Source organism: Myxocyprinus asiaticus, chromosome 17 (genome assembly GCF_019703515.2).
Source record: "Myxocyprinus asiaticus isolate MX2 ecotype Aquarium Trade chromosome 17, UBuf_Myxa_2, whole genome shotgun sequence".
NCBI classification, from domain to species: Eukaryota; Metazoa; Chordata; class Actinopteri; order Cypriniformes; family Catostomidae; genus Myxocyprinus; species Myxocyprinus asiaticus.
The window spans coordinates 6,258,180-6,270,825 of NC_059360.1; the positions used below are offsets into that span (position 1 = coordinate 6,258,180).

The following is a 12,646-nucleotide window of genomic DNA, read 5'->3' on the forward strand; positions in this document are numbered from 1 at the left end:
ATAAAGAGTACAATGAACAAGTCTGGAAATTTGTGCATTTCTTTATGTACATGAATTAAAATTATAATAAATCTAACTTCGAGGTTATGCTATATAACCTCCATCTATGCTATATCTGTGGTCCATGAGATGATCACATATGTTCTAGTAAAAGAATAATAATTGATAAATGGTATTGCTCAAGCTTTGAATTGGCTGCATATCAATACTATGGAATGTAAGTTTAGAATGTACATACTAACATTCTTTGATGGAAGGAACTGTAAAAAGAATGTGGGTTCTATAATTTCATTCTAAGATATTTGTAGATATGTTAATAATATTAATAGCATAAAAATATTTATATTGCTAAATATAAATACATAAAATCCTCTCTTTACAGCAACGAGTTCATGTTCATTCAAAGTTCATGCATGCATGACAACCTCTGAAACTTAATGACATTTACCTGACAAACTAATTCTGAAACATAACCTACTCCGGAGCAGGTTAATGAAGGTTCACAGAGTAAGCTGCTATGGTTACTAACATACTCTGAAAGAAACTCTGGTTATTGGAAACTAAAGTTGAGGTTAACCGCTTTTGAGTAAACTTACCCGGTTTAGTCGCTTAACCTGCTTTCTGATTCACTATGAATATCTCACCAAATCTCACATTTACAGATAAGTCCACTTGGGGGTGCTATGGATGTGTGTCGTCGAAGTGTTGAATAAGAGAAAAAGATATGGTGTCTGTGCTTTTGAAAGCAAAGCCTAGTGTAGCACAAGCAATACTTGTAATATTTTGATTGTTATTTAATTGTACTCTAGTGATATTCGGTTCTTGTTGGAGTCATTCAAACCATCAGACGAGGATCTGCTTTTATGGTGTAAAGAATCTACGAAGTGGTACAAGAAACTCGTGAGCTTATCAGGGCAGTATGTGCGTTAAATCTCTTAAAAGGGGTAGAGCGCATTTTATAAAAAGCCATCTTTCACCACTCGTTTTTCTGAATAATAACATGTGAAATTATAAAAATGTGATAGCCTTTATGTAGTGTTTATATGTGCATTACCCAAATGCTGTCAGCATTGGTTTCCATTTTTCTAATCTCCGGGTGAGTGCAAATGTTTGTTTTACTTTTAAATCCTTCTCTGTCATTCCATACACCTGGGTAAGGCTGTAGATGCAGATCTACTTTTTGCGGTTTAAACAGTAATGGGATGGTGTGTTTTCTTGTGTCACTGATCGTCAGCTCAGTGGGTTAAAAAAACACAAACACATGAATATGTGTATGCATTTGAAGTGTTTGTTCACCATACATTCACACACAGGGGAATGCATCCACAGTTGCAGTGGATGTATCGATGGTGCCAGACACAAAGAGAGAGGCGCAGAGGAAGAGTAGAACAATACCAGCCCCCCCAACCCCTGCCCAACAGCAGCCCGAGCGATCATCTCTCCTCTGCCGACCCATAAAAAAAAGGTCAGACACCCACCACACGGAGGAGTTTGTTGTAATCCCTTCCAGCACGATCACAACAACAAAACACCAGCCTTGACAGGACAGGCTGTGACACAGGATGAGGGAGGAATGAGGATGGTGGTGGTAGAGTCAGGTCTATGTAAGATGGAGGTTGTGATGCTTTTATGCTGCATTAACAGTGTGACGCTGACACAGCATGAATCTACTAATGGTTTCTCTCCCGCTGTCACCGTACGCAGGCGCACCGCGAGAAAGCTGCAGCACACTGATGTGGACATGAAACACCTGTCAGAAATTTTGAAGCTAATGAGATGTCTGATTTAAGCACAAAGACATATAATTTGCCGATGAAAATAAATAATGTACTCGTTATTTAGCCAAGTTAAGTTATTTCTTTGCTCTCTCTTACAATTACACCATTTAGTAGGGAGTGTTCACATTGGATGTGTTCCTGCATTCAAAATGAGCTAGAAAGAGGAACCTCTTTAAACTCTGCTAAAACCTTACACAAATACAGTGAACTATTTGCAAAATATTGGTCTCATTTTACAGAAAACTCCCCCCCTAAAAGTATTTGTGTGCAATCAGAAACTTGAATTTATTGCTCTGTTTTTGGGATGCGTTATTGCTTTGTTGAATAGTATTAGTGGTGAAGTATTGCTTTGATGTGTTTTGCAATATGTTGTGCTTAATGGATGTTATGCGGTGAGCCGACAGTGTGCTCTTTTGATTACAGCAATAAGGGATGGGACAATATATCACATTTCGAATTTGTTTTCTGTCCATGTAATGAAATGACCAGTCAAACATCAAAATATCCGTCCCTTTTTTCTACACTATTTACAGGGTTTGCACAAGGTCCATGAAGTGCTTATAGTGCTTGAATTTAGCTTTTAGAAATGTAAGTAACTGGAATGCCTAGAAAATCTGCTTGTTTTTATGAAAAGTGCTTGAAATTATACAGAACACTTCTTTCGCGTGTGTGTATCGAGATTACATCAAATCGTGAACCTTATCTTGTACATCGAAACTAATTGTGAGATAGCCATATGGTCCCACCCCTTGGAACAATATGTGAATTTACAACCGTTCATTTCACTTAAACAGTTCATTTGACTCATATTTCTTGTTATCAAGTTTTGCATCTCTAGTTACATTAGTTGTCATTTGCCTTTGGCATAAACAGAAACTTTATTATGCTTTTGTGCATAATGTTCCCTTCCTAATCCTATCCTACTGGTGAAGGAAAAACAGCCGAAACTCTGTAGGCAGTCACTGTAACACTTCTGTCTTAATAAGAGAGAACAATGAGTTAAAATACGAGAATGCTGATGTACAAGAGTTTTTCAATCAGGAGGCATGATGTGGTCAAGGTATCACTACTTTGCAGACTTTAAACCAGATGGCGTGCTGTTTTCAGAACAGAAGAGGTAAGTGAACATTTTTAAGTGAATAATTAATCTTTGCTGTGAAACTACAGTATATGGGTGTAATGGTAACATGTTACTCTTATGTGTTTATGGGTTTGCTCAGAATTTAAAAGTCAATGTTATTGTGTCTCATTAGAAAGGTTGCCTTAAAACAAACGGGAATTTTCATAGTGCCACAGAGACAGTGTTTACAGTTTTTGATGAAATTACCCTATGAATGGCTTACTTACAGTTGTCTCTGCATATTTAAGGAATAGTTCACCCAAAAATGATCATTTTCTCATCATTTACTTACCCTTATGCTCTCAAACATTTATGACTTTCTTTCCTCCGCTGAACACAAACGAAGATATTTTGATGGAGAGATGATGTGAAAATATCCATACAATGCAAGTGAATGGTGACATAGCATAAAAGTAATCCATAAGACTTCAGTGGTTAAATCCATGTCTTCTATAGTGATCCAATCAGTTTGGGATAAAAACAGACCAAAATGTAACTCCTTTTTCACTATAAATCTAGACATTAGCAATTATAATTGTGCCCAGAGACTGCAATGGCAAGATGTACATATGACTTCATTTAAAAACAGTGTAGTGCTATTTCAGCGTAATTAGCCTGAGCTAAACTGAATTGTGGGTGGTTAGTGAATAAAAGTTTTTTGTGTTGAATTACTACACACAAAAGTGGGAACTGTTTAGAGAATTAAACCCTGATAGTTATTCTAAGCATTTCTCCAGGGTGACCTTAAGTCAACTTCTGTTTATGCAACGCAAACTCTCTTCTCACACCCAGACGGCATTTTTCCTGAAAGAGACCGAGCACTCACCTCCCTGAGCAAATGAAACCAAAGAGGGCCCTGCCTGCCTATTTGTATTGCAAACTAGCATCTACTTTTCAGTCAGGTGGGAAAAGCAGAGGGAGGACAGCACCTCCAGGAAAAGCAGGAGAGAGAGTGGAAAAACCTGCTCTGGTCAGAGATGTAAAAAACAAGTAAACGGGCTGTGCTGATGCAAAACCTCAGAAGAACTGCAGGTAAAGCAAACAACAACTTCACTGGCCACTGCCTGCATCATCTCAGTCTTAGGATGGACTCCACAGAGAATAAACTGCTATCAACTGCAATCCTATCGAACAGCGAGTATCACTTCTGTTAAATTGGAATGCATAGACAATAAATTACTGACAACTAAAGCCTTTACCAGTCAAACAGCTGGGGGCCGCAGCATCTACGTGCACTTCCTCAGTCAATTCGGGATGAACTTCAAGATACTTAATCATTATTTTTATAGTTCAATCAATATACTTTAGTTTGAAATGTTATATAAAAAAAAAAAAAATGGCATGATTTTTAATTATGTTTTTAATGAAACTGCTTAAGGGGGACTTAAAGACATTTAAGACATTACAACATTGATTTTCTGTAAAGCTGCTTTGAAACAATGTGCATTGTGAAAAGCGTTATACAAATGAAATTAACAGATCAAAAGATACCAGCAGTGTTTAGCATGTTCAACAACTAAATATCACACAACACTAAAAGAAGGTACTAGAAGAGACTTACTTCAAAAATAAAGAGGATGGAGTCCAGCTCCTCCCGTTGAGATTTGTTCCCTGAAATAAAAGTAAGTAAAAGTAATGAGTTTGAGTATATGTCCGTTCATTTATTGCAGATTCACTCTTTATTACAGTACATTCAAGTTTTGGCTGGTTGTTCCTTTTTTGTTGTGGTTAGCTATACATTTATGATTTTTGGTGCATTTCTGGATTGATTAGGCTATACTTTTGGATTTAGTGTGTTGCTAAAACCTAATAATGAATTCATTTTCTAAACCACTGAATAACTAGATTTAAACATTATCAAAAGAAACTTTGAGCCAATCCCCAACTGAGCACAACCTTTTTTGGTTCAAAATGTTTTTCCCATTAATTTCTTCCATAGGGATTCAGCACAATTCTTCATAAAAGCCTTTTAAGCCATGAACCAAACCAACCAGCTCTCCGAGGTGAATCACGCCATTAAAAACTTTGAATTGAAGCAAAAAAAATAAATAATTGAAAATCGGACTAAACTTTAAACTTAATGCTTTTCATGAGCGAATGAACTAAAATCCCATGAAGCATTGTGAATAAAAATCTAATTATATGAATCTATTGATTTCAAGTTGTTGATTATAATTGTAGAAACTATTTATTTAAAATTTATTGCAAAAAAATCAGTATATTCAAAATATAAGTAGTTTGAGAGTGGAGGCAGACTGACTTGATTGCGTCATTGGCTACGTTTACATGTACAACAATACTCTGGTTATTGCAATAATCAGAGAGTAAGGAATTCAAACTCATTTCAAAGACGTGTTTCCTTCCCATTATTTTGCGGCATATGGTCTTTTTATCTCCCCAACATTCAATTCAGACTGCAAACAGACATTCACAACTCGGGGAAAATATGTTTTCTTTTGCCGTGGCAGGGCTGTAGATGGGAGAGCACCACTGCTGGAAATGGCGCATGGAACTGCCGTTTTACATGAAGCCGACAAAAAAAGTGCAGCTTTATCTTTATCGGGATGTTTTCGAACCTGTGCTTGAGTGGACCATAATTTGTCTGCAGCACTGGTGCAGGCAGACTTTGGTCAAAGTGGAAGAAATGCGATTAAAATAGGAGTACTCCACATATCCTCCTTTGATTATAATTACTCTCATTATAAGCATAATTGCAATATCATAAATCACAAAATTCTGTTTACATTAGCTACAGTTTAATCGCAGTATTGCCATAATCGCATTATAACTGCATTATGAGGGTGCATGTAAACACAGCAATTCACAGTATGTCATGAAAGTGGCCGATCGCTGTTGTGCTCTATATGACTTGGATTCCTCCTTCAGTCTTTATTTTATTTTATCCCCTTTTCTCCCAATTTGGAATGCCCATTTCCCACTACTTAGTAGGTCCTCGTGGTGGCGCGGTTACTCACCTCAATCCGGGTGGTGGAGGACAAGTCTCAGTTGCCTCCGCTTCTGAGACAGTCAGTCCGTGCATCTTATCATGTGGCTCACTGTGCATGACACAGCAGAGACTCACAGCACGAGAGGCTCATGCTACTCTCCGCGATCCACGCACAACCAGCCCCATTTAGAGCGAGAACCCCTAATCACGACCACGAGGAGGTTACCCCATATGACTCTACCCTCCCTAGCAACCGGGCCAATTTGGTTGCTTAGGAGACCTGGCTGGAGTCACTCAGCACACCCTGGATTCGAACTCACGACTCCAGGGGTGGTAGTCAGCATCAATACCCGCTGAGCCACCTAGGCCCCCCCTCCTTCAGTTTTTTATCCTGTTTACAACTGGTATTAAGATGCGTTTTGGGTGGGCCGATCACAAGTGGTCAGCCCTAAATACAGGTCTAAAACGTTTTGTGATAGGATAGGACCACATACAAAGGTAGTCAAACACATGTGACCATAATCGCATTTGAAGTGTAAGCCCCATCCGTCTTGAATGTGTCCTGGACAGCAGTGAAGTGCCACCCTTCACCTGTCAATCACCCCAGGGCTGACACTACCGCAGTCCGCTTGTCCGGGACAACTGGATTTTTAAAGGGGCAAGTGAAAGAGAAATTTACTTTGGCCAAGCAGCCTGATTAAAACGTCAATAACAAAAAAATAGCTGGCTATATTTGTGATATAGCCTAGGCCATTGTCACTTATTACGAACTGATTAACACTTAACATGACTGATCAGCACTACTGCTCCTCTCGCAGCATTCCGAGGCTCAGTGGACACGCGTCGAGTTTAGAGTGTCACATTTTTGCTAACCTTTAACCTGTTAATTTGACATGCAAATATCGTTACACCTAAATAAAGGTGAGTTGAACACGCTCAAAACGGTGGAAATGATTGTGGACTTTAGGAGGAACCCCCCAACACTGTCCCCCCTTACCATTCTAAACAGCACTGTGGCAGCAGTTGAGTCAGGTTGAGTTCCTGGGCACTACCATCTCACAGGACCTGAAGTGGGAGACCCACATTGACTCCATTATGAAAAAGGCCCAGCAGAGGTTGTACTTCCTTCGCCAGTTGAGGAAGTTCAACCTGCCACAGGCGCTGCTGATCAGTTCTACTCAGCAGTCATTGAGTCTGTCCTCTGCACTTCAATAACTGTCTGGTTTGGTTCAGCTACAAAATCAGACATCAGAAGACTACAAAGGACAGTCCGGACTGCTGAGAGGATTATTGGTTGCCCCCTGCCCCCCCTTCAAGAACTATACTTCAGAGCTCTAAGCACCAGAACCGTCAGGCACAGGAACAGTTTTTTCAATCAGGCTATCCATCTCATGAACAGTTAAAATTGCCCCATTGAGCAATAACTATGTGCAATACACAGTTCAGTCTTTTTAATATTTATCCAACACATCCAACCTCTTCTGCCATTTCATTCCTCTGAAAAAAAAAAAAAAGAAAAAAAAATTGCACTGTACATAACAGATTTGTATTTGCACTGTACATAACAGATTGTATTAGATTTGCACTACTTATGTGCATGTATGTACGACGATACTTGAACAAAAATGAGCTGCATGGTCAAGTTGCCAAAAAGAAGCCAAAGCCTCAAAAAAGCCCGGTTACAATATGCCCGACAACACCTTGACACTCCTCATAGCTTCTGGCACACAGTAATTTGGAGTGACGACACCAAAATAGAGCTTTATGGTCACAACCATAAGCGGTATGTTTGGAGAGGGTTCAACAAGTATTGTGCTCCTTGAAACAACCACACCGTTTTTTTCCAGAGCAGCCTGTATTTCTCCTGAGGTTACCTGTGGGTTTTTCTTTGTATCCTGAACAATTCTTCTGGCAGTTGTGGCTGAAATCTTTCTCGGTCTACCTGACTTTGGCTTGGTATCAAGAGATCCCCGAATTTTCCACTTCTTAATAAGTGATTGAACAGTACTGATTGGCATTTTCAAGGCTTTGAATATATTTTTATATCCTTTTCAGTCTTCATAAAGATCCATTACCTTGTTACGCAGGTCTTTTGACAGTTCTTTTCTGCTCCCCATGGCTCAGAATCTAGCCTGCTCAGTGCATCCACATGAGAGCTAACAAACTCATTGACTATTTATACACAGGCACTAATTGCAATTTAAAAAGCCACAGGTGTGGGAAATTAACCTTTAATTGCCATTTAAACCTGTGTGTGTCACCTTGTGTGTCTGTAACAAGGCCAAACATTCAAGGGTGTGTAAACTTTTGATCAGGGCCATTTGGGTGATTTCTTTTACCATTATGATTTAAAAAGGAGCCAAACAACTATGTGATAATAAATGGCTTCATATGATCACTATATAAATAAAAGACAGTTTTTTTGCATGATCAGTCATATTTTCAAAATCAATGCCAAAATGTCACAATTTCTGCCATGGTATGCAAACTTTTGAGCACAACTGTACATTAATCACTATAGTGTGTTACTGAATGATAATAAACTGCAAAAAGTTATAAAGACAAAGCACAAACAAAACCAGCACGCTGTTTCTCCCAGATGCAGTTGAGATTTAATCAAAGCACAAATGCAACATTTCGAGCAGAATTATCTACTGTTTTTAGTGGAGTACCTGTGTTAGTTCAGCTGAACTTTGCGATCGGATCATCCGAAACTCATCTTATTACCAGCTGTAAACAGGGTCTTAAAATGACTGCAGCCAGAGCAAGGGATTGCTGTAGAATGACTTCCGGCAGAAGTCCCACCCACATTCATTTCCCCAGTAAGACCCCCAGGAAAAAGGTGGATGGACTGCCTCAAGACGTTGCAACATGTCACATCAACGGATGTGCCCAGTGTAAACCGGGTGTGAGCAATAGTAATAGTAATGCTTAATGTCATCTTTAGTGTGGTGAATTATTGCTTGCTCTTGAAGAGTGCATGTATACTGCTGCAGTGCAATACTGCATGCCAGCATGGCAAATCGGTCTTCTAGCATGAAAATAAATTAATAAAAACCCAAATATTTTCATGCAAATGGATAATTTATTCCTGCTATTAAAGTTACTGTGTTAAAAACTGCTCAGGTGAATCGCAACATTACTATCTTTCTATTTAGGAAAATGACCAGGTGAAATATGTCTACCTCAGAATTGTGTTTCAACATGAAGGACTGGTGACCTTCACCATATGGTATTCAATGCAGGAAAACCACTTTTGCCAGTGATGGGACTCAACAGAAACAAAAGCCTCATTAACTTCACATGATGGGGGATGTGGGCAAACAGCGAAGCACCACTGTTATGTCAAGCCGAGGAAGAGATGGGGTTGAATCAGTAGTTTTCTGGAGGAATCATACATTGTACAATAGTTCTGATTCAAAACCTTATTTGCCGACAAGCTGTCTAGGCAAACCACACAAATGGCGTTTTTCATGTGAAGTGCACAAAAGACTCGACTACCAACTGATTCCAATAGACTTCGACGGTAGCATGTTACTAAGCTAATAAGGTGACACTCTAAAGCCAGCACCAGTCTAGCTGGGTTTTCTGTCAATTGTCAGGTGAGCTTCATTAAAGGATTAGTTCATCCAAAAATTTAAATTCAGTCATTGTTTACTCACCACTGTGTTTTTATAACCCTAGATAACTTTCTTTCTTTTTCTTAACACAAAGGGAGAAATTGTGAGAAAAAAAAAATTGTGCACAATTGCAGTTTATGGTGACCACTTCTTCAAGCTTCAAAAGAATGCAAAAGAATAATTCAGATGTCTAATAAATTATTTCATGAGACACATGATTGTTATGAAATCATACTATAAGGTTTGGTAACAAACAAACCGAAATCTTATGAATTTATAGAAAATGTTCAATGACCATTGACCTCCTGTGCGCATTCATGATAGTGCATGAGAGCAACAGTTCATGCAGCCTCCTCGCAAAATTGGGGCAATCAAGCGAAAACTCATTTTTGTTTATCTAAAAAACAGGTCCTCCACAGCGATAGCGACAACAGAACACAACACAGCTGCACACAAAACAGAGAAGAGAACTTACTAAACATGTCCGAAGAGTTACTAGTCAAACAACCGATGCATTCGTTCTTATTTTTTGAAATGGAGTATTCGGAAATCAAACAGAAACATAGAAGAGGCTACAGCCAGCCACAGTCACACCGTGTCCTAACCTGATGGCAAACGACATGTGATAAAAGGTGTATTTTCTATGGTAATCAGAGTTGTTGTCCAAACCAGCCGTGACGAGCGACGGTACATTCTATTGATCGCTTGTTTTCTATTTTCGGCATCGCGCGGTTAACTCCGTCCACTGTGAACTGGCACCGGTCCAAACACTTTCAAAAAAAATAAGGCTGGGCATAGAAATGCATCAATTCTTTGACTACAAACTCTTGAAACATGTTTAGTAAGTTCTGTTCTCTGTTTTGCATGCAGCTGTGTTCTGTTGTCGCTATCGCTGTAGCGGACCTGTTTTTAGATAAACAAATGAGCTTTCACTTGAACGCCCCAATGTCGTGAGGGCACTGCATGAACTGTTGCTCTTGTATCATGAACGCGCACAGGAGATCAACCGTCAGTGAACATTTTCACTAAATAATACATATGAGTTTGGTTTGTTTCTTACCAAACCTTACCATATGCTTTCATAACAATCATGAGTCTCATGGAATAATTTATTAGACTTCTGAATTATGCTTTTGCATTCTTTTGAAGCTTGATGAGGAGGTCACCATAAACTGCAATTTTATGACATCACTGAGCATATATTTTTCTCACAATTTCCCCCTCTGTGTTAAGAAAAAGAAAGTCGCATAGGGTTATAAAAACACAGGGGTGAGTAAATAATGACTGAATTTTCATTTTTGGGTGAACTATCCCTTTAACATAATCACCAGTCAGGTGGAGGGAGACAGAGTACGTATTAGCGTCTGCCAGCAGGAGAATCCCATTACCGTCGAGACTCTTTGCTGAGATAATCACTTCACAAATTCCTAAACAACATCCGGCTTGTTTTAAAAAATTTCTGGCAGTTGGTGGGATGGGTACACGTGATCAAGACAGTGACCAATGAGCTTCAGGCCAAAAGCGCTTTCCAGAAGTTTTTAAAGAATGGAAGCAAACTATTTTTCTATAGAAAAAGAATGGACTCCAATGGAAAGCATCTGGACGATGCATTTGGATGAGAGGCTCATTGCTCTTTGGAGCCAACATGCCTGTTTGTATAAAAATTATATTATATATTATAATTATCTTATATATTTACACTGCCGTTCAAAAGTTTGAGGTCACCTGACTGAATTGTTTCTCATGATCTTAAAAACCTTTTGATCTGAAGACGTATGCTTAAATGTTTGAAATTAGTTTTGTAGACAAAAATATAATTGTGCCAACATATTAATTTAATTACAAAAATAAAATGTTATTTAAAAAAAAAAAAAAATGTTTTTGAAATGGATGAACTGGACTGAATAATAAAGAAAAGCAGCTAATAAGTGCCCAACTTAGATGGGAACTCCTTCAATACTGTTTAAAAAGCATCCCAGGGTGATACCTCAAGAAGTTTGTTGAGAAAATGTCAAGAGTACATGTCTGCAAATTCTAGGCAAAGGGTGGCCACTTTGAAGATACTAAAATATAACACAGTTTTACTTTATTTTGGATTTTGTTTAGTCACAACAGAATTCCAATAGTTCCATTTCTGTTTTTCCATAGTTCTGATGACTTTACTATTATTCTAAAATATGAAAATAAATAAATAAATAAATAAATAAATAAATAAATAAGAAGAAGAAGAAGAAGAAGAAGAAGAAGAAGAAGAAGAAGAAGAAGAAGAAGAAGAAGAAGAAGAAGAAGAAGAAGAAGAAGAAGAATTTTAATAAAGAATGAGTAAGTGACCCCAAACTTTTGTACGGCAGTGTATATATTATTTATAATTATATTATAATTTATGTTATAAATATAGCATTAATGAGAATGTACTAAATAATAATAATTGTTCTTATTATGTAATTAAAAATAATAAAAGATTGTAATTGGTCAAATCGCAGTATTCTAATATCTAATATTTTTGTATAATTTCGTTTATCTGTAATCAATATTTATAAACATATTTGATGTCTATCTTTTTCATACGTAGTTGTACAATAAGTTTAGTTTGCCGGTCATTATTGCAAAAAACCTGTCCAAGGTGACTGTACATTATGCCTTACTTAACTGTCTATTAATATTGATTTATAAACTTTCACACATGTAATAAGCAACTGTTATGAGTGCATTCTTAGCTACAATTCCCACTAGAGAATTGCTAAGCAATATTGTCCGCAATGCCACAAATGTGGTCTCCTCCATACCTTTCGACACTTCTGCATTTTTCCATGTCCAGTCACAAATGATAAGTGCAACCGCTGCCGTGAAACACTAATTGTTGTTCATGGTTATTGTTAATGTTTACGTGGTTCTTTTGCTCTTGGCGAACTTCAGGTTGATTGGTTGAGAAAATGGGGCCTGACAGTAAAGCATCGTGAAAAGTCTAACGCAGTCTTTTAGTGTGACACCTATCCTCTGTTCTTAATCGGTGAGTGTGACAGGCCTACCAACTGAGAAGGGCAAGATCAGCAACAACAGTCACCAAGTGTGACACCACCCACCCAAACAGAGTTATTCTGAGTCTGCTAGTGTGGCGCCTGCATAGTAAGAATAAAGCTATTATACATAGCACACACAAAAATGGGAAAATAGGAACATG

The 12,646-nt window shown here is 38.1% G+C and overlaps 1 protein-coding gene across 5 annotated transcripts in view; it reads right to left on the reverse strand.

Moving 5' to 3' along the window:
* Positions 1–12,646, reverse strand: part of ralgapa2 (Ral GTPase activating protein catalytic subunit alpha 2) — a 288,715-nt gene that overhangs the window by 198,212 nt on the left and 77,857 nt on the right. For all 5 annotated transcript variants that reach the window (XM_051722406.1, XM_051722405.1, XM_051722403.1 and 2 more), the window contains exon 3: positions 4,460–4,509. In XM_051722406.1, coding sequence (XP_051578366.1) covers positions 4,460–4,509 — 50 coding nt within the window. The remainder of the gene's footprint in view (positions 1–4,459; positions 4,510–12,646) is intronic.